This window comes from Neodiprion virginianus, chromosome 4, assembly GCF_021901495.1.
Source record: "Neodiprion virginianus isolate iyNeoVirg1 chromosome 4, iyNeoVirg1.1, whole genome shotgun sequence".
Taxonomy (NCBI): Eukaryota; Metazoa; Arthropoda; class Insecta; order Hymenoptera; family Diprionidae; genus Neodiprion; species Neodiprion virginianus.
This window is the reverse complement of record NC_060880.1, coordinates 4,124,061-4,146,678: the sequence shown is the minus strand read 5'-3', so window position 1 is coordinate 4,146,678 and position 22,618 is coordinate 4,124,061. Positions and strand designations below refer to the sequence as shown.

Here is a 22,618-nt window from a genome sequence, read left to right as displayed (position 1 = left end):
TCACTGCAGTTACAAAATTTGCCAAAGAGTTACGTAGCGATTGTATCGCTGCAGCGTAACACCGTCCACGCGTTGTCTTCGAAGAAAGCGGAAGCAATTTTCGTCCGATCGAATTCTCCCGAGACCAAAAAGAAAAAAGAAGCAGAACGTAAAATAAAAATTTGTGAACCGGCAAGCGAGATCATCTTTCCACACCGCAAGTCTCTTCAGGCCGATTACCGTTTCTCACTTTCTAAATCAAATGAAGAACAACGACGACTAGAGACTCGGTATTCATTTTTGACAACAACTTAGTCTCGAAGCGTACAATAAAATACGGGAGCAATGTCGGATTTAATGGTCACTCGAGAATCACCTCTGATCTCTTCGTTTCAATTATGTAACTGTTATAAAGGTGGCAGATACAGTTTCATACGTGAAATACTTATGAACAGGATTTTTTATTGCTCGTTGTTGTTGTTTCGTTTTTTTTTTAATTTTTTTTTTTTTGGTCCATTAACGTTACCAACGTTCGTTACTGTGAGTGTGATTAAAGGGCGAACGGCTCATCCGTAGTCCGAAAATCGATTATGCAACCTTGCATACGTTTCGTTACAACTCATTTATGCAATGACAAGCATTGATAAACCTGTGTAAACACCTGCAAGCAAGAGAAGAAATGATATACGACTGGTTGCAGTCCGTCGTAAGTGGCCATCGACGGTTTACGTCGATTTTTGAATTTATCGTATCCGCTTGGCCGTGGGGACTGGTTACACTATCCGCAATCGTGCGTGTAAAAAATTTAAACAACAAAGAACAAAAAAAAAAAATAAACAAAAAACGACTTCACCGCAATTCGGCGACAGTGGCATCTTAAGTGGATTTCAACAGTAAATGAAAATGGTGACATAATCAACGAGCGAGTTGACATTTTGCTCCGTTTAAATCCGGGTTTAGAGTGATTCCCTGATTAAAAAACGATTGAAAAATTTATCCATCCTTATTTTGTATCTAGTTCTATTGGGTACGTGATAATCGTTATGGTTTTGGTTCCGCCTTAAAAAACCATGGCCATGCAATATATTCTTCAGTTCCAGTCGAGGCAGACTGATCGACCAGATGACATGCTCATCATTTTTAAAACCTGTCACCTTTAACGTACCTTCACAATGCATGTTCGAATAAATACAGCTCAGTTATTGATAACTTCAGAATTATTAAATTATCTGCTGTTCAATTCTTTTTCAATAATTCAATTCCTCTTAACCCTTATTCCACGGCATGATCACCGTAAATTCTATGCGAAAAGCATCTAAAATAATCTATTTGATAAATAATGAAATATCGTAAAAATCGTTAATTCACTTCACTCACTCGTATGAATAACTTTTTTCATCACGCGGTGTCTTCATATTTTTTTCCCTACATATCCGTGTGTTGAGAGTTACTCGGTTGATTTTCAGCACAAAATATTGAAAATTCAGCGAGTTACGATTTTGCAAGTAGAATGATCCATTTTTTTATTTTTTTTATTTTTTTACTTCTTCATATTCAAAGTTTTACTTTCCCAAAGATAATTAATTTGCCTTGAAATATCATAGTTAAAGAGTATCCCAAAATGATTTCCAAGTTATGTAAATCAATATTTTAGTTTCTACGCAAAGACCCCGGTGTGACACTAGTGTAATACACAGGTGTGCAGCTTAAGAATTAATCGATTTCAGCCACAGCTTTCAGACCTCTGTTCTTGCATCTTAAACTTTGGCTTTTTCACATTTTTCGTTCGGACTGCAGATTCGTTGGGCACAGAATCTTGCAGTAGAACGAACGACATGGTTGACTTTTGCGAAACCAAGGTGTTCATCATCAAGCTCCGCGGGCTTCAAAGAGTTCGAACGGTGATTAAAGGCCGCACTTATTTGTGTCTTATTCGTAATTCGGAAAGGGCAAGCGGCGGTTGAGAAGCCAGATCTTATCGAGGCTGGATCGTTTATTCGAACCTGATTCAGTGAGACGATGGTTCGTCGAAGGTCGATAGAGTCCATGTACAAGTCCATAAAATTTTATATTTCCTTAAATAACGTTGCGTAACTATGAATTTCATATTGGATGCCTGAAATTTCGAGATAATCCTCTTCGGAGGAAATAAAAATAGTTCAGCTGGCGAAAAAACCAACCGGGCGTTTTATGAATAGGGTGCCAATTAGTCGTCAGATAACAAAATCCGGGTTTAATACTGCCGTTTGATGTTCTCATCGCAGGTGCTTAATAACGTTGTTTGTCAACTCGTTGCCATCAAAGATTCGCTCGTATAAATAAAGTGGAGGAATAATTCAGGTTTTTTATAAAGCCCACACCCTTGGTTGCGTAAGAAACCTCACTCGTTAAATGCCTGTTTTGAGATATATTGCGAGATGAGTTTCTTCTCCTCACTACGAGTTTCGATAATTTATGCTTCATTTTTTGCCAACAATCTTGATGCAGTTTATTTCGAGGAATGAAGTATGACACTCTCGTTTTTTCATTTCAGTTTTACAATTATTCAATAATTCATGAAACTGTTTCATCATTCAGCGCGTGAATCTCGGCATCTCGTTCACTCGATCTCTGTTCATTCTGAATTTATTCGAAAATCAAACTGGTTGACATTTAGTGCCAAGTACTATAACGTACAAAAAGAATTAGTCAGCTATCAAGATCTTTATATGTCATATTGTTACCATCGCTATTACTCTTCTTCTTTTTCTATACTTTTAAGCTCTAAAAATAACTTTGTCGTGAATAATTCTAACTTCTCAGAAATATTACAAATAGGATCGGGAGTAATCTACAGCAACGCTTGCCATTTTAGATACATCGTTGCGCAGTGATGCAAGTATAATTTATTAACACGATAATAAAATAAATAACAACGAGGCGATCGGTCGACCCAATGTACTACTACATTGAAATGAAGATGATCAGTGCAACATTTTACGCCGAATTTAAACTCGTGATTCCAACCATGAGTCAGCCATGCCATATGCCATGCCTCGCTCCTGAATCCCCATTTCTATTCCAACAAGCAGCTCCACCCGATCACTTAACGAGCTAACGATCATTGCCTCCCAATGCCAACGCCTTTGTCCGATCACTCGACCGAATTTGCGACCCCATGATCGAGCTATCGATTATCTTGATCTCTGACCGGCGCATCCGAGGCGTTAGTAACCCAGTGAGCCATGGTCTCATCCACCAGAAGTGGCTTCTCGTCTAGTACCGAAACCGGCTGTTCAACCAGGGCCTTCACCGGATATGGAACATGCTTTTCCATGGAATAGGGAACCGGCCTTTGGACTGGAACAGGGTAGGGCTTCTGGATGTGTACCGGCACCGGTTTATCCACCTTGACTTCGACCGGGTAGCGAACGACCTTTTCGACCGGATAGGGCTGCGCGTAATGCTCCTGAACCTTTACCGGAACCGGGATGTTCTTCTCGATAGGAATAGGCTGCGGTACCGGGACCTCGACATCGTAGCGTATCTTCTTCTCTACCGGGTAAGGCTGGGGCACATAAATCTTCAGGGGAACCGGCCGGTCTACCGGCACCTTGACGGGGTACGGTATCTCCTTGACTATCGGCACCGGCTTCGGTATTTTAACGGGGACCTTGACATATACCTTTACCGGATACGGCACCTCCTTCTCAACGGCGTAAGGCTGCGCGACTGGTACTCGGACTGGGTATAATATCTTCTTTATCACTGGATAGTGGACGGTTTTTTCCACGGGATACGGCACGGCCACCTTTTTTGTGATCGTTATTACGCGGTAGTTGTCTTCGTGGACGTGCTGGCCCAGCAATCGACCCTTGAAATTACCGCGTCCGTGATCCTCTTCTACGTGTCTGGCGCTGCTGACTTCGTCTGGAAACATTAAGAGTGCGGATGATGAAGTAACGTGATTTCGGCAATGTTTCAATGTCACGAAACTGGAATGATTCGAGTCAGCATAATTTCACTGTCGGTTACATGCATTCCAAGACCGATCTCATCCCAAGAGAGCGAAAAGTTTTTGGAATCGTTAAAACTCTGCTGGTGTGAAAAGTGGAACGGCGAATGGTGGTCAGAATCTTACCTGCTCCATGGCCTATGCGATCTGTTCCAATTATTCCCCCTTTTCCGAGATCGTTCATGTCCTCTGATATGCTAAAATGTATCACCCCGTAGCCCAAACCCATTGGTGTTTGATCCGCCTTTTCGCCCCATGAATAAACCCGGAATCCCCCGGACTGAACTGCCAGCAGTATAGCGGTTACAATCCATGAAACTCCATGCTGCTAAAAGTCGATTGATGGAGGTTAAATCCAAGAATCAAGGTTTTTAAATTGAGGGGACACAGTTAACCACAAAACCGATGAAGCCGATACCTTCTTCGACATGTCGATGAGATTAATAGCAAGCTGAGGTTCTTCGCGTGAGATGAATCGCAGTTTAACTGACGGCTGCTGCAACTGAGAATGGACTTTTTATACGGGATTAGAAGAGCGAATCGAGGTGTGAATCGTTTAACTTAATGTACAATATATTTACAACTTTCCCGCTGCACTAGTAATTCTCACGAGAGTGAAATTCCTCAGACTACAACGACGTTTTTCTCCTGATGTCAGTCCGTCAGTTAAGATGCGAGTCCAAAATATATACAGTGGATCCAATACTCGAAAATTCCCGAGTAGAATCCTGGAGAATCCAGGACTTCCACCATTCCGAATTTCGGTCAATAGGCGGGTGCAAGGTAGAAATCGCTAAGCTATATCGGTCAGCTCCTTTTCCCCGTAATAGGAAGACCGTGTTTAACGGACACTTGATTTCACGATTCGCACGCGATCTCTCCTTGGTTGCAGGGCTTCACTCTCGATTTTCGATGCATCTGCTCACGGTTTACGAGCACCGGTTTAATTGCCCTGAAACGCATGTCAATTAGCGGATCTATCCCGTCCCTTGATCACTGTCTTGATGTGTTGAATTCGCTCTGAGCCAGCCACATTCAGTGATTACCGTGATTCTAATTTACCCTACTATCAAGTCAATGATAATAAGTTCTACTTATCTACTTATTTCTAACGCTGAACCCTTTTTTTTCCATACCAAAATTTAATTGTCCAGCGGAAAATAATTGGCAGATGGTTGAAAACAAATAACACGTTATCCGTAACTCGTGATGGAGAAGTCGACACGCGATTCTTGCAAGTTTCATTTCTCATTTGTCCGTTTAATTGAATTCTCATGTATCAGTCATCCCGTGAGAACCGCAATTGTTACTTGAACCATTGTTTCCTTTCGACGGTTTCATAAACGCTTATTAGCAAACAAAGAACCACACAGACACGACGTATTCTTTTATCGGACAAGCTACCCCCTTCGATTTTCAGTAGCTGACAATTGACTTTCTAGGTCGAACAGACTCATCAATCCCATTTATATTCCATGGTGTCACGTTCCATGAATTCGCGCAATATCGCAACAGTTCATTTATTTGTGAAAATTCCGTCTCGCGGAGAACAGTGAGTCCCTATTAGGCACGAGGGATTTTCACTTTCTTGAAAATATGCGTGCAGTAACCTGCAACGTTCATTTACATTAATATTTCTTTGTCCTGTACGTTTATGGAAACGAGCCTTGGACCGGTTAACTTGCATAACAATTATTCAGCATATGATGCAAATCTGAGGTTAAAAAGTAAAGTGCGACACGTTTGGCATGAAAATTGCAGATGATAATCATGGGAAGACAATTACATGCTGCACGTTCTCCACTAGCCGTAGCGGATCGTGGTTTTCAGATGGTAACTTGACGTTGGTTGCAAATTTCCAACTCTGTGTGTACGATAACTAGACTAGAAAGCAGCGCTTTTACCAACGAGTCTCTTACCGCTGAAATATCCTCTACGCAGTTCGATGCAGCTTTGACCGGATGTGGTGGCTCTGCACGCAGCAAGCAGTTGCTGCAGACCAGATGTAATACTAATTGCAGCTAATAGTGTAAACTGTCCTTCTGACTGCTCTACGTTGACTCGAATCGCATCAGAGCATCAAGAATCACATCACCGAGGGCCAACTTTTAATATTTAGGAAGAAAAAAACTGTCGAAGTAGTTTGTGGTTTACATAAAAATTCAAATTTATAGATTCGTAGCATGGATCCTGTTTCGTGGTTGCAAAAAATTGTCAAATTGAGACACCTTGGTGGTCTACGTTTTTTAGAATTGATTTCATGTTTATGGATGAGCTTGTTTACTTGTGTGGGATGTCAACGATTTTTTCTGTTGAGCCACTGGCAAAAACCATCAGCACTCAGCCGCTGGTCGAATTACCATAAATGATTAATGAATCGTGTGCCTTGCCTTAATTTGTTTTCAAGTCGCTAAATCGACTGGAACTATATTCTAGGACAGTATTAAATTAGAAGATCAGTAAGAAGCGAGATGAGCGTAAAGCAAAAACGTCTCAACACTGAATGAAGAATCTTTAGAGCTATTGATCAATTCGCGAAAGGCGGAAAGGCCGAATTCTCTAAATACACACATTCTCGTTTCCCATTGATCAAGATCGAGCGATGAAGCATGTTCCAAAGTCGAAGACGACGTCTGATTATCACTGACGGCAGTGAGTTAAGAAGAAAAATGACGAAAAAAAAGAGAACAGATGGTAAAATAAAAATACAACAAGCCCCCAACGATCACGCAATTGGTACCCGATCCGGTCTCTCACTTCTTTGGGGCAAGGCGATCATCGACTGAGTGAGAGGGGCATTGTCTGTGGAAGGAGAGATCATTTCCTGGGCCCGAGGCATCGGCCCTGTGTTCAGCGAAGGAAGAAGAAGAGGGCGGAGCGGAAGGGGGAGGGGGGTACTCTTACTTTCAGCCACAGATAGCCGCATGCGTTAATGACTGGACTTACGCAATACCGGATAAAACTGGGAGTCGTCGACGCAAGTCACGGTGCGTGTGCGGCGTCCAGTCGCCGGTCCGAAACCGTCATGACGACAGCTCGATGGATGCACACATACGTATTACTCTTTTACATATATTATAAGCCGTGGATATTGCAATACTTTGAATTAACCGGTGTAACGGAGCGTTGAAATACGTGTACGATTACTTTCCATTGCCCCGGTTGAAGAGGTCCTGTAGTCCATTCCTCGCATTACGCCTACGGAAGTGATGAGGTAACCGTAAGGCTCATTCCTGAAAACTGGATTGGAATACTACCAGCACATTTTCCGCGGAAAATGTCTGGTCTTTCCACAGCTGTTGACCATGTAGTGCGAGAAGCTTAGATCTTAAGAGAGTGTGGGATGGTAGACTAGGTACGAAGGAAAACGAGTTGTTTTCATTTTTCTATAAAAAAAAACCACTTTATTTCATTTAAGGTATAAAAATATTTCACTGTACAACATGCATATAGCAGACGATTGTTCGGGGGTCGATTAACGGGTCTTGGACTCCACCGCTGTTCTGACAATTTAACAAGCCTTGAACAATACCATAGAAAACATGACTCCGAGGTCTTGCCCAAAGTCGGCAAGACCCCGAGTTGCTGTGCATCCATCGAGTCCAAAATCTCGATCCTAGCTTTCGATCCGTTTCTGGTGGCTTGCAACTCGTCGTCAAATCAACCCCTCGTATCGTGACTCCGTCTGTCTAATGATGATGGGAAAATCCGCTGCTGTATGAGTCCTCGACGTTCAAACCGTGTCCGGAAGCGTAACCGGAAAATCCTCCCTCACCTATGCTGCTGACGACACCGCTTCCATAAGACTGGATACCCTCGTGATGAGAACCGTAGTGGACTGGTACCGCAACCGGAACCTTAACCGGGTATGGAACAGGCTTCTCAACGGGGTACGGGACGTGCTTCTCGACGTGAACGGGGTACGGTCTGTCTACCGGAACGCTGACTGGGTACGGAACCGGCTTCTCGACGGGGTACGGAACTTTCTTCACAACGGCGTAGGGCTGGGGCACCGGGACCTTGACTTCGTAGGGCACGGGCTTGGGCACATGGACGGGATACGGTCTGTCAACCGGTACCTTGACTGGGTACGGAACTGGCTTCTCAACTGGGTAGGGAACCGGCTTCTCCACCGTAACCGGGTACGGCTTCGCGACGTGGACGGGGTAGGGCCTGTCAACGTGAACTTTCACGGGGTACGGAACGAGCTTCTCTACGGGGTAGGGCTGCGGCACGTGGACTGGAACCTTGACCGGGTAGGGTACCTGCTTCTCAACGGGGTAGGGCTGTGGAACGGGAACCTTGACGGGGTAGGGTACGTGCTTCTCTACGGGGTAGGGTTGCGGCACGAGGACCTTGACGGGGTAGGGACGGTCAACCGGGACGTGTACGGGGTACGGAACCTTCTTCTCTACCGGGTAGGGATGCGGGACGTGGACCGGAACTTTGACCAGTACCTTCACCGGGTACGGAACCTGCTTCTCTACGGGGTAGGGCTGCGGGACCGGGACCTTGACTGGGTAGGGTACCTGCTTCTCGACCGGGTAAGGGACTTGCCTCTCAACCGGGTACGGCACCGCCACCTTCTTCACCACCGTCACGGTTTTCACGTTCTCATGAGCACCGTCGCTTCCGTAACCGCCTCCCAAGTAGCCTCCGTAGCCTGCGTAGCTTCCGTAGCCTCCGTGGCCTCCGTAATTGTCAAGCGAGTAGGTGTTCAAGCCTCCGAGGCTCGATCCTCCGTACGAAAGGCCACCGTGACCACCCCCGATTTCGAGGCCGCTGTATCCGCCGTAGCCGCCGTAGCTGCCGTAGCTGCCGTAGCTGCCGTAGTCACCGTAGCCACCGTAGCCGCCGGAGCCGTAACCGTAAGCATGGTTGATTCCACGCTTGTCTTGTTTCTTGGGTGATTCCGCCGATTTTGAACCTTCGGAAGCCGCAACCGTCGCCGCCGCCGATTCCTCCTTAGCGTTAGCCGCTACGGCGAGCGCTAGTAGCGCTAGTAATAGCTGGAATAGGAGAAAAAAAGTTTTATAAACAGCTGGAGAATCTCTCTCGGTTTCGACTATTCTATATACTCGAAAGCAGACAAAATTGAGAAGAAGGGCGTGATTCGTGATCGGGAAATTTTCACTTGTCGTATGTATAGCACTTGATTTTAGAGCTCCCGTATCGAATATCTCCCGATGTTATGGGTACACTTATAACGCGGTTTCCTGCTCGTTTCGTAACGACACCGCGGACTGGTTGTAAAATATATCGTGTTATCGACGTACCAGGCTCTTCATTTTTGTGTTTCACGATGTTCTGGGTGAGTCCAGGAGTGAACTGGATGCTGATTGCCGTTGGCTCCGGGCCTTATATACGCGGCACACTTTCGCCTTCGGACGGGGCCCAGCCGCCTAGGCCCTACCCCCACGTCTCTTTGTGCGACGAAGTCGGGCCCGCCGATGAGGTCCTGCCTCTCCCCCTTAACGCTCGTGTGGTTTCGTTCGAATTTTTTCTTTTTTTTTCTCCTCTCTCTCTCTATCTCTCTTCACTTTTTTTACTCTTCCTTCTGTATTTCCTCTCCTCGTCTCTCCTCTTCTTTCGCTCGATTCACTTTTTTACCCAAAGTAGCCTTAGTAAGTTTCTTTCTCGAAGAGAGTTTATACACACTAGCGGCCGGTACTTGACGGTTAATTCAAACCATAGAATCGTCGAAAATTATGTAAAGGACGTCTGGGACGAGGCAGCGAAACCTGTACATGTCACACGAGGTCTTCTTCTACTTCTCTCTCTCTCTCTATCTCTTTCTCTCTCTCTCTTTTTCTCAAGGTAGTTTGAATCTCGTTCACGAATTTCGCGTAGGTAGAAACCATTATTTCTCTCTACATGCATTTTATTTTTTTTTCTCCATCTCTTTTCCGCTTTTTTACGTATCGTATTGAAGCCTCTCTGCTCGAGTGAATCGGGATCTATTATTTTAGATCATGCCTCCGGTGTTATATTTTGATGATAAATTTCACACGCCGTAAGATACGTAATAACATTACGTACGTACATATGCACACGTACGGTTTCTTTTTCTCTTGTCTATCAACTACGTGAAAATTCAAGGCTGTAAGTAAAAGTGTCTACTTATACACTTGATATTACGTTTGCCGTGATTTCGCGTTATATATAGGAATCGGATATATTCCACGGTTGACATAAGAGGCTCACTGTCGATGTGTATGTGTGCAGATGTCGGAATCGGAGACGACTCGTTTTTCTTCTTTCGGCACGGCATTTTTTATTTTTTTCTATCTCTCTCTCTCTCTCTCTCTGTGTTTACTCTACTCCGCCACATCAAACAAGATTGGTGAGATCTAAGAGCGAAAACTACACTATTAGATTTGTTTTTCTAACCAAACCTTACACTGAAAACTTACCAAATCGGTCGTTATTTACGTCTCACTTTTTTTGCCACAGACGTTAATCCGGCAATCCGACTGTGGTGTGATTTTTGGTGTTGAATACTTGGTTATTTATTTTTTTTTTTTTTTTTATTATTTATTATTATTTTTTACTCTATTAAAGACGACCTCCGGTATTTTCTCCTTTTTCAGTGAAAAGGATTTCATTTATATTTGAGGTCCTTCAACTTTGTACAGAACGGTATCGTCCTGTTAGCGAGGGATCTGTAAGTGGAATACAAACGCTTGTGCGAAGTCGGAATAATTGAACTGCTTCGTGAGGAATTTAATTGCTGATTCGTATTTTTTATAAAATCCACATTTATTGTAGCGAGGAATTCATTAGTACGCGTAAATGTCTATAAAGGTGCAAATTTCAGACTGTGAGATGAACTTTTTAACAAATTCACGAACGTCACCCAATGATTTTGTTTGATTTATTTCAGAAATTTTGTCGCTGGTATTCTGCAGTTCCAAATTTATCGAGCTCTCTGCCAAGCCGCTGGTCAACGATCCCTTAACGATCCTCAGAAGCCACTGCATCGATGTGATTTCTACGGGAGCGGCGCCGCTGGCGGAATTTTAGGGTGAGTGAAAGCGGATTTTTTTTATCTACTTTCTATACAATTTATCAAAATGAGTAAGTGAGTAAATAAATAAATAAATGCATAAATAAGCTTGACTTGAATCGATAGGCTCAAAACTCCGAGAAGAAAACACGCGAGAATCAAGAAATTATTTTCCCCATATTTTCGATCATTGTTTTTCTCAAATGAAAAATATTAAACAAAGTTCCTCAGCGATAAGAAATATCCGAGACTCTAGCTATGTGTAACATTTACAGCAAGGGAAATATTACGCAGCAAATTTCGTCTACCGTATTTATGAAGTCAAGATTTACGCAAGGTTCTTGTTTTATGGTAATGGAGTATATTTTTCCCGACGACAAACGATGGCCGATGAAAAGATATACGAGCCCTTTGTATGATGCGAAGTTGTTGAAAATTTAACTACAATTTGAAAGTTTAAAAAATTCGGCTAATCGACAGTCATAAAACCTGGAATTAATTATTCTTATCTTCGTTGACGAAAAAAAAGAATGTCAAAAGATAGAAATAAACAAATTAATTATTCTTATCTTCGTTGACGAAAAAAGAAAATGTCAAAAGATTGAAATAAATAAGAGCACAGAGCACAGCATTCTATAATCATGAAGATTTCGATGATACGATACGTATATCGATCCAAGGATATCGAGTCGGTAAGATTGTCCCCGGCATAAATTATCAACCAGAAGCAAAGCATAAAATGTATAAGTAATCCGAATTGAAAAGTGACCGCCCAAAAAAGAGAGAGAAAAAAACAAATCATCACCACGATGATAATAACAACAAAAATAAGGAATTACAAAAATCGATACAAAATCGTTGATATCAGTTCTTGATCGGTAAAATAATCCTGAGAGAACCGACGTCGAGCCGTAAATCAATTACAAGACGAAGGTGATTAACGCGTTAGGAAATAATATAGAAGGATCTATAGATTACGTCGTGGAACACGGATTCGATCCTCGGCATTGCTCTCGTTTTCCTTCTGCACGTTATAGCTGCCGGCTGCAGGTATCGATCGTTTAGATCTCCGATCGCGATCGAACGAAGCTGTTGTGCGAGCCGCGTTGCAACGCGCCACATTCGCAAAGTCGGGAATAAACCGTGGGGGGGATTGAAAGACACGGGAAACCGAGGCGAATTAAGGACCTCGTGCATGCCCGTTACAGGTATATTATAATATGCAAAGTGTAACACACGCGGGAATTGTCTCGGCGTTTGTAACACATTACATTATATTCCCACGTTAAGAGCCGGCATTTGCGGCCGACTTGCGCCAGCGGAAAGCTTGCCGCACACCCTCCGGAATATTTTCCAACGGACAAAACGCCGAGAGTACCAAATACAGACCCAGAGCTACTCTACGTATGCAAATTAGGAATCACGCGAATGTACGTATGTACGCATATATTCATACACCGCGAAGTTAAGTAGTGCAAACAATGCAGCTGACGTAACGATTCTTGACGATGTTTTTTTTTTTTTCACCTTATGAAACGTAACGGTGTAAATTTATAGCGTGAAGCAATTTTTTCAGGCGAACGGGACGAATTTTGCATTAAAAAAAAAAATTAATAAGATCCTACCTTCCACCATCTTGGATACAAGTGTCTAATTATAGAATTAATTGATTAATTATAGGTAGAATCCTCTGTGACTATGACTTTAATCATGATTTGCGGAGCCTGCGATATCTCGGAAACGGTGAAAGCCGATTTAGGTATTTCAAATTTGGAGACGATATTCTCGGATTAATTAACCTCTTTTTCTATCAAATCTTCGTCTTTTTATGAGACATGGAATTTAAAAAAAAAGTCTTAAAACCTTCGACGAAGGATCGAATTTCGATTTTAAACAGTCGTCATTTTGTTGAGAGAAAAAAAACGAATTCAAATGAAATTTCAGATTGTGAAAAAGAGGGTAAAATATAATGCGGATGCGCTGGAACTTGAAGATCAATGCTGGCAGGAAATATAAATTTTATTTTATATTTTTCTTCTTTGCGATAAAATGCGACAACGGTTCGTTAATTTTAAGAAAAGATCCGTTTTTGCTGACAGATCAGCGTATCGAGCAATGCGACGAAATGTACTGTAAAATATTTTCGAACCCGGATATAAGACGAGATTAATGGCGTGGGCCTCGCCTGGTTTCTGCTATAATTAAGAATATAGCAAATTCTTTGGGTATACTACGATTCACAAAGAATCTTCAGGAGGCTTTGACCTTTCCAAATTCTGTCTCCTTCAACTCTCATAGGTACGTAACGTGATATTTACATTCATTCGATTTTTATTCCTCGGAATTTCGTAGCATAATTTTTCCAGAATTATACGAGCGACAACAAAATACCAGTATAATAAACTCCTTGAAAAGTAATTGTGAAAAAACGAGTAGATCGCGATGCAAATATTGCAGTTCGCCTGAATTTGTTGAAAGTCAAAACAAAGCGGGGAAAAAATTGTTTGGGTTTGTAAAAATCGTTGGTTAAATTTTTTCTGGCCAATGTTTGAGATCCGGGATCCGATCGATCGAAACCTGTGCAATAAAATTCCAAGCAATTCGACTCGCCACACAATAAATGGTGGACTATCATTCATCATTGCAAAGCAACATCTCGACTCGGGCCAATCATTGATCAACAATGGAAATGACGCTCGATTGAAATAATCAGATCCTAGGTGGTGCAATTACCGTCGATCGTTTGGCCGTGTACACGCCGATTCAAAGCAAATCACTCGCCATTATAATTCACCTTAGGTATATAGGTTCAATTTGTGCAATGGTAATAAAATTTCTCATCTAATACGTTGACGAAATCGGTATTTCATACTGCCGATTTTTCTCTGCCCGAAACCGATCTCGCCTCGTTATCAAAAGGTTGCACAGCAATTGCCGTCCTGCGATTTGAACGAAAACGTAAACTGGTGAGAAAGGCTGGAGATAATAAACGAGCGCGTATCAAACCGGCGGCAAGATCGTTACGCAAAATTGCAATTTCCGTCGTCATAAAATTCGTCTTTTTTTTTTTTTCTTTTCTCTCTTTTTCTCTTTTAGCCATAAAAGTCTCGCGGTGCTTCAACACGGTGAGAGCAATAAACAAAATGAGGCAACACCTTTCTTCGAGATCGGTATTAACAACGTTCCGATACGCCGGTAGAAATCTGTATCAAAAAGCTCCTATAAACCGAGAATTTTCTGCAGGGTGATCCTGAAAGCTCGGTCAATTCTCAGCTCGCGTGTGACGGGTTATTATAATACCTACCGATTCGGTGAACAGATCGGCGATCGGCGTTACGCAACGGCGATATGGATTACACGTTGTCCGGTTGACACTTCCTTGCGGGAACTCGAATCGCAGGAAGAAAGTGGACCGTTGCTGAAACGATCTCGCGTTCGCGATCGGCTGTCCAACACTCGACGTACGTTTTTATCGAGGAGCGTTCGAGTGTAATGAGAATAATAAAAAAAAAAAAAAATTAATTAAATAACGAATATCCTGACACAGGGAGCGGAAATTACGCCTTGAAACCGTTTCGCGAGTCCAGCTGCGGGGACCGGATGAAAGCTGTGCTTACGCTGCCGATCGCGGTTAATTGCGTCGAACCCTTCGTTACACCGGGACAGCCTAGATAATGCAACGTTTTTCAATTGTTCACACGTGCCCGTATATTACGCCCGTGTTATTTTCTCACGTAGCTTAAATCGGCACGCAGTTACGCGTGTGTACGTACCTATTTTATAAACCCACCCGTCCATAGTGTCGCATTAAAGTCGCGTTACATCAACGTCCCCCATTCCTTGCGAAACTCCCGGCCAATACGCGGGGCGCAACAGGAGAGTGCCGATTTCCCCTGCGAACCGGAAATTATAAAATTCATAAATTACCACATAGGAATTCGCTGATTCATACCTATACGTACCCGAGTTTCCCATACCGCGGGAATATTGCAGCGGGACTTGAAGCAGGCGCTTTATTGATTCTCGAAATATACCGAGTGTGAACGACAAGTAGAAAAAAAGACACGGAGACGTGTTGTTGATGAAGGTAGGAAATATGGGGACGATTTTGTTCAGCGAAGTTTTCGTTGCCGGCATTCGGCGGACGCACGAGAATCGAGAATCCATAAATACGCATAATCAGTCTTGAAAGTCTTGATGATTTCTACCTGGTAATAACTTTTACTTATATACCAGATACATGTTAGAAATTATATGCTGTATCCCGAGTTGCTCAACTTTTAGCCAAGGTATTCAAGAATGCAGTCAGTCGCCACGTTATAAATATATATAAATATATATATACATTTATGTACGGTTATTGGTCAGTCGAAAGAAAAAAATATATATTTCACTCAATATATTCCGTCGACGAAAGATCGACATTTAAAACGATAATTTATCGTACGATTCATCGTCAAATTTTGGCAAGCAAGAAAACAGCCCGATTTTTATCTCAATTCTATTTTTATACCGCTACCAGTTTCTTCTTACTTTCAATTTATCGTTTCGCGTTATTACTTATTCGTTTGAGAAATTGTTTTTTTACCATGAATTGTAATAAAACTGGCATTTGCATAGCGGGAGATGTAAAAATGGCAATTTCCAAGCTTACAAACCGGTTTTTATTGCTCAAATGCAGACTATTCTTTGCAATCGGTCATTATCGCTTCTTGGCCAATGTCCTACAGGCGCTACCTACGTAATTTTCACCGATAGACGATCTCAATTTCATATCCGTTTAACGTTTCGCACTGCAGACGTGTGACACCGTCTATTCCAACGTGTGTTTATTGATTCCTAAGTTTATAACTTGATGAATAAATCCAATTTCGTGACAGATGTCCGAAGTTATATTAAAATTCATCATTCCATTGATTTATTTATTTTAATTATTATTAAAGAGGTTCGTTGGTCAAAATTCATCGATACTTTTTATTAATTTTATTGCGGGATCGTCGCGCATTGAATATTCAACGAATTATTACAGTCTTAAACTACGAAATATGTTTCTTAAAGAATAAAATACTCGAATATACTATAATTCTATGCTTCATTTCAAATCATCTCAAAATTACTAAAAATCTAGGAAAAATATTCGACTGATTTTACCCTTCAAATTCATAAAATGTATCAATTATTTACCAACGAACCTCCTTCAGAAAAGTAAATTAAATCTTTACTCTAATCGAATGATTGTCATTTCTTCTTTCCAAATCAATCCGAAGCTCTGCAGTGGAGGATTAGTAATGAGTATAATGCGTAACGAATAAGGTAGAAATCTGTGATTCGAATAATTAGCGTTCAATATAATCACAGCGTTGAGCAACGGCGGTGAGTTTCCATCATCGCGATGCTCGCGGTGCATCGGGAACGTTTTTTTTCCCCTGTTTTATTAATTTAAATAACGGTTAAAGAACCGGTACCGTTGGTACCGAAGCGTCGTAATTTTCGTCACCGTAAACCACGTATCATTATATCGTTTGCAGAAAGCTGTGTGTGTGCCTAGTTATTAAATTATACCTGGACTTGTCCACGCGATACTGGAATGTAAATATCTTTATCATCTTGACTTCGAATACGACAACGAATCATCGTTCAATAACGCTTCTCCGACCGATCACTCGATGCCGACTTGGAAGGTGAAGGTGAAGAGACGCATCGTTGCGTCACACGTGGCTTACAAATTATGCGGTGTATCAAAAGCTTCCAGAATGAGGGATTCCAGATTTTTCATGCAAACCTATCGCACGGCTCGATCTCTCGGGTCGATGGAGAAACGACCTACCTCAACGATCGGAATCCCCTCTGCGATAAATCTCTGTTTGCGATGTCAATCTATACCGTGAACCGATTAAAATAGCCGTTACAAATGGGCGTGGTTAAGGGAAATTTAACGCCTTTGATACAAGAGGTGCTCGCGAGAGCATGCTTATATATTTTTTTATTTTTTTTATTTTCTTCAACGGCCTTGTTAATTGGAACACCAAAAAACCTCAGGCCGTGGATCTCGTAACGATTCACACGCGCGATTATGCCATAGTTATTTTCATTCTGTATGTTCATTTTTTAATATTCTTATTTTTTTTCTTTCTCCGTCTCTCTCTCTCTCTCTCTCTGGAGAGTATTTCATCCTGTCTATAATCGATTATAAGATGTAATCGAGAAATCGGCGAGATCTATCCACGATATTAACATCTACTACGATCGAGTATTTATTACAGCAATTAGTTGCTTATACATAGATGAACATTTTGATTTCTACGTTAATGCGTGTTACTATTTTGTTTTCATTTTTTTTATTTTTTTTGTCGTCCTTATACTCAGTTCATCGTAATATCGAAGAATTTTTAATCTCGGATTTAAACACTGCGTCGTAATTTAACCAAATTTACACGGATATAAAGTCCGATTTGACGTAGAGATGACTGATTAATGAGAACAAAATAAACAGTGTTCCGGTGCGATAAAACAACCAAAGTTTTGAAAACCGGTAAGAAAGGAGTTTATGAAAGTGATACGACGATTTATGCGCAGTCGCAGATAAATATCTACACGTCTGTATACCTACACGAATTTATAATCATTCCACCAGGGATATAGCTGCAGGTATTAAACGTACGAAATTTTTGCCATAAATTTAAAACGCATACGGGCGGCTTGATCGTTCGGTTCATGGAAGAACGCCTGCGGCTAGCCAAAGTCGTCATGTGGCATAACGCACCGAATATTCGGTAATTAATATCGGTGCCTCTCTGGTCATTATAGGAGATTAATGGAGAAAGGATCGTCCATTCCGTGGCAGGAGACGCTCCAAGAAGCTACGGGTGAAGTGAGACTCGACGGTGATGCTCTCAGGGAATTCTTCAGGCCCCTTGAAGATTGGCTCAGAACCGAAAACCTCAGGACTAGTGAACTCGTCGGATGGACTTACGGTGAGTCACCGATTTCGCTGAGAGTTTGATTTGATTTAAGGTAGTTGATGCGCGCGAATCTGTACTTTTCTAATTCGTTACATACGCGATAATCGCACGTCGGATATCAATAAAATTTAGCTACTCGCGAGGTACGAGAGAATTTCCTACGAATTTCCCATGAATCTCCCAAGAAAAAAATCTTAAAATCATGAGCAATAAGTTAGATGTGAATTTTTAATTTCAAGGTGTTTTGAAATTTAAAAAAAAATCAGTTAGATTTGATCCATTCTACTCCGCTTTGGCTTATTTTGTTTAACCAACTATATTCTATAATTTCATCCTAACGTTTAATTTTTTTTTCAAATGTTCGGTTGAATACTGCTATTTGTTGATACAAATTAACGTCTGTGTAATCTTGGAAAATTGAATACTGGACATGTAAGTATTGTGAAAAAATTGTATCCTGGTGAAGTTGTGGAAAATAGTCAACTGAACAAAATGAGCCAAGGTGGAAGAACGAAGTCCGTCGAATTTGATGGATTTTTCTTACTTTTACAACAATTTGAACTAAAAAAAAATAAATAAATTCATATCCAAACTATTTTTTGTAATGTTTGGATTTTTTTAGCAGATATAAAGGAAATTTTCTGAGCTTACGAATAGATAAATGTCATTGATATCCAATATGCGATTATTGCGAATGGATTTGATTAGAAAAGTTCATTCTGATGAATTAGTTAACAATTTTTCATCGCCCGCAACTGGGGAATATTTGAAAAAACGTGTAGACTCACTTTCCACGTCATTTCTCCTGCAATCTGTTTAGCTTCCATCGTCATGCGAGAATTCCAATCACGCGATCAGTATGCGAAAAACGCAGCGTTGTTTGAACCTGCCAAGCCTTCCCGTAAGCGCGGAAAGAAAAGTGGAGAAGATTTGCATAGACGCGGATGTTTGGAAGGCGGGAAAATTGGCGATCTGCATTATGTATCCGGGTCTCTTATCTTATCGTCCTGCACTTCCTGTTCTCGTTAAAAGCGTATTTCGTCACCTTTTTGCACTCCGTGCGCGGAATCGCGGACGGCAATCGCCTCCCGCGGCGGTTTCACCGCACTATTATCGCGAGGTGTAAAATAACGTCCGCCGTTCGTACTGACGACATTTAACTCTGTGATTTCAGACGGAGATTACTGCAAACGGAGCATTGAAACGGCCGGACTTCAGGTATACGGAAGCGGATTTTACAACTCTGCATTCACCGTCGAGTCGCCCACCTGCGCCTTGCTAATCACGATCATTTCAATTGCCGGTTGCTTAACGTCTTCTCTTCAAAGCGCAATCGTTCACCTATGAAAATAATTAGGATACGTGGTGCTCGTTAGCCGGAAAATTCTCGTTTTTTTCGATAGGCTTAACGCAATTGTAATCCGCCCGATTTCATCAGATTTTATCGAATGACCTCGTTGTATGGATAAATGAATCGGTTCGAGGAGCGGTTCATTTTCAAAAGAAAGCAATCCAAACCGTGGTTGGAATTGATAAGGTGTTAAAAATGAGTAGACGAACAGTAGAATCTTAGATGAGAGTTAATGACCCCCGAAATCAGTACATTGAAGACGTTAACCGTTTTCAGTAACGAGGTTGTACCCCGAACTGAGAAAAATTTCTAGTTATGTTTACTGTATAATATTTATACCGTTTTATTGTAACAATACCGATTATACTAAAGTATTTCTAGTACAAATAAACTATGACGGATGAAATATTTCTCGGTGTGACTTTAAAATTACCCGCGCAATATGGCTGATCAATATGGCGCCGAAAAGCGAACTATGATCGATGACAGTTTTAACTCAATTCACGCAACAACGAGAATACGGAAAACTCGGTGCAAGCTGTGAGGCTTTAATTGCTGGAAATGGAATGCGAACCGAGTAAAAAATCCTTCGAAAACGATACTTTAAAATTAAATACGGGAGAATTGAACCGTCAATTTTTCACCACCAGATGTCACCACAGCTGCGCAACATTCTTCGCAATTCCCATTGCGTAATTCTTTCCCTCGACAGTTGACATCGGCACGATCTTCACCGACGTTCGGTGAAAGAGAAACGGTAATTTCCGCCTGGAGCGATTCGACCGTGTTTTGCGGTGTGCGAATGCGTGTGAGGTAAGGTGTGCGGATGAAGGTGATTGGGGGGAGAGCCGAGGCAGGAAGAGGTGCGGATCGGGATCGGGACGATGCACCGAAAACTGGTCCAGCATCTCGAATCGCTTATGTAACCGTTATTACGACTTAAATCGGCGAGAATTGTTCGAGTGGAAGTTGAAACTCGCCCGTAGTGGAAGTCGGCGCGCGATTCCACACCACGAAATGTCACGGGAACAATGCTCGGGGGATATCCGCCTCTCTATATACGGACACGCGAACACATTTTTGCAATTTCTTTCCTCTCTCTCTCTCTCTCTCTCTTTTTTTTCCTTTTCCGTACTACGTTCCATGGTTTTTTTTTTTTTTTTTCTTACTTTCGTTTATTCACTTCCTTTTGTATTTCTGTTGTTGATATTGTTTATATAATTGTGGCAGTGATTTAAGACACGGCTGCTTTCTCGAAGATCGCCAACTCCTCGGCAAATCCATCGTACGTGATGGTTTTTACCTAAGGTTTTATTTACAGTCTGTTTACGGTATTATTTGCTGTACGAACGCGTCGAAAATTTATTTTACGCTTGAATTAGAATTCGGGAATAACCGTACTGTTCCCGATTTGCGGTAAACTTCGATCTTGAAATTTTATCGCTAATCATTCGTTTCGGTTACATTAAATTTTCTCACCAAATCGTGAAGCCGAAATTTAGTATCTTGTACGAAAATTCATTCCCTCGTTTTTATTGAGCTCTGAATTTAAGTGGGAGTATAAATATTCACCAGAGATATATTTTTTGCAGCCGGAAATGTTATTCCGAGGTTTCAACTTTCGTCGCGCGGAATTTACTCCTTTCGTGTAAACGAGAGCGGAATAATCACAGCTCGTGGTTGTGTAAAAAAAAAAAAAAAAAAAAAAAAAAATGAAAATCATAAATTTGAATAACTCGTGGGCGAAGAGTAAGCGGCGTTTGACCCGATGAAAGGAAAAAAACAAAAAAATTCCTTACAACCCAGCAGGAGATGACAAGATTTCGTGATCGTTGTACCTAAAATGTTATAACGCTGCGTTAACGGCGAATGGATGATGCGTGTTACTTCTCCAACGTTGTCGCAACGTACGTGTAGATATTTTATAACGTACCTGTACATAAACACGTGTAATACGTAGGTATAAGGCAGCTGGCACGTGAAATGCGAACGGTTAAATCTGTGTGTATAACAGTGTAAAAAAAAGTGAGGAGATATTATTATCGAGGCCAGTGCACATAAATTTCGCTCGTGGAATTCTTCGGCAAAGCGCGCATGCCTACAATAACTCTACCATTCTTATATATATACATATATATACATGTATAACAGAAACCGGAAGTAGTCGGTAAGGCAGTTGCCGGTTACGTCAGTACAAACCACGCCGCTTGCGCACGAGAGAAAGAAACTTACGCACTTTAAAATCGTCGTTGCAACTATTGCCGCATATTTGTCGCTAAAGGAATCGAGCCTCCGTTTTTCACCCTTTCATGTTTATCCATAAAAAAAATTCATTCAAGAGACGATAAACTAACTCACTCGCTAAATTCAAACTTGGAATTCAGAACCACATCGATGATTATGTAATAAGTTTGTTTATTTTTTATCTTTGAATTACGTAATTATTGCGCTTCGGTAGTTTTCACTAATTATTGCCGCGGTTCAACGTTGATACTGCGTAGCGTAGGTGTAGAAATTTTTATATCTTCGCGAGAAGGCGCGAAAATCTCATCACGTCGTCGTCTAAACCAGTCCACCTTTTCTATAATCACGCTTACCACTTGCGACGAAGAAGAAATTTTCTTTGCATCGTATATAATTGAGAAATACAAGCCTGAGGAAAAAAATTTTCACTAAACATTATTATTCTCATTCGGTGGATTTGTAATTATTTGTTTCTTTTTTTTTTCTTATTTACTGTACCGAATGTCTTTGACATGAAGAATTTGAAAGGGATGAAATTTCGTTTCAAATTACCGCTTTTGATCCAACCGTTTTATTTACGTTTAACGCCACTTCTTCAACTTTAAAACTTTAGCTCGCTGGTGGGATTTCAAAAGTTCCGGGTTAAACTCTGTAAGCATCGTAATTTTCTCCCTCTGATCTACGTAGGCGAAGGGCACAGAATTAGCCGACAATCTAATAAAGGGACGCGCAGCCTCTGGCCCTCATATTTTTAGCCCGTCATCTTCTCCGAAACAAGTGCATCACAAACGGTATATTACTCCTCCAATCATCTACTAGTTTTCATTTTTTAAACTCGGAAATTTGTATAGAAAATTAAAATTCTCCGAAGGTCAAAATTTCGTTCCCTTTATTTTCTTCTCTTTTTTTTTATTATTTTTAGTTTTAATACGACTTAATATCAATTTGTCTTTAGAGAATAATGTACTGAAACTTATTTATAAGCCCTTTTTATTAGATTCATACTTCAAAAAGTTCTTCTTCGCGTATCTTCTCGTGAATATTTATCAATTATAGCGTGTGTCTTATTGATTGTAATATAC

General features: G+C 41.3%; 3 protein-coding genes across 3 annotated transcripts in view; 1 reads left to right on the top strand and 2 right to left on the bottom strand.

The window, feature by feature from the left end:
- LOC124302529 (angiotensin-converting enzyme-like) overlaps nt 1-19,700 on the top strand; it is a 44,908-nt gene extending 25,208 nt beyond the window's left edge. Inside the window, exons 11-13 of the mRNA XM_046758792.1 lie at nt 10,857-10,997; nt 17,787-17,953; nt 19,116-19,700. Coding sequence (XP_046614748.1) covers nt 10,857-10,997; nt 17,787-17,953; nt 19,116-19,288 — 481 coding nt within the window. The 3' untranslated portion in view covers nt 19,289-19,700. The remainder of the gene's footprint in view (nt 1-10,856; nt 10,998-17,786; nt 17,954-19,115) is intronic.
- On the bottom strand, nt 2,752-4,780 carry LOC124302541 (proline-rich protein 4-like). Its single transcript, XM_046758812.1, has 4 exons — nt 4,555-4,780; nt 4,392-4,486; nt 4,100-4,301; nt 2,752-3,888 (listed from the first exon to the last, which is right to left on the bottom strand). The coding sequence occupies exons 2-4, from the start codon at nt 4,401-4,403 to the stop codon at nt 3,146-3,148; spliced, it is 957 nt and encodes a 318-aa protein (XP_046614768.1). The 5' UTR covers nt 4,404-4,486; nt 4,555-4,780; the 3' UTR covers nt 2,752-3,145.
- Nucleotides 7,349-9,410, bottom strand: LOC124302532 (proline-rich protein 4-like). Its single transcript, XM_046758800.1, has 2 exons — nt 9,250-9,410; nt 7,349-8,982 (listed from the first exon to the last, which is right to left on the bottom strand). Exons 1-2 carry the CDS (start codon nt 9,259-9,261, stop codon nt 7,663-7,665), a joined length of 1,332 nt encoding a protein of 443 aa, XP_046614756.1. The 5' UTR covers nt 9,262-9,410; the 3' UTR covers nt 7,349-7,662.
- Nucleotides 19,701-22,618: the final 2,918 nt, after the last annotated feature.

Excerpts from the sequence above, each read along its gene's own strand:
- LOC124302541 (XM_046758812.1), bottom strand. Across the intron at positions 3,889-4,099 it reads TCGCATAGGCCATGGAGCAG|ACGAAGTCAGCAGCGCCAGA; the intron begins GTAAGATTCTGA and ends TAATGTTTCCAG.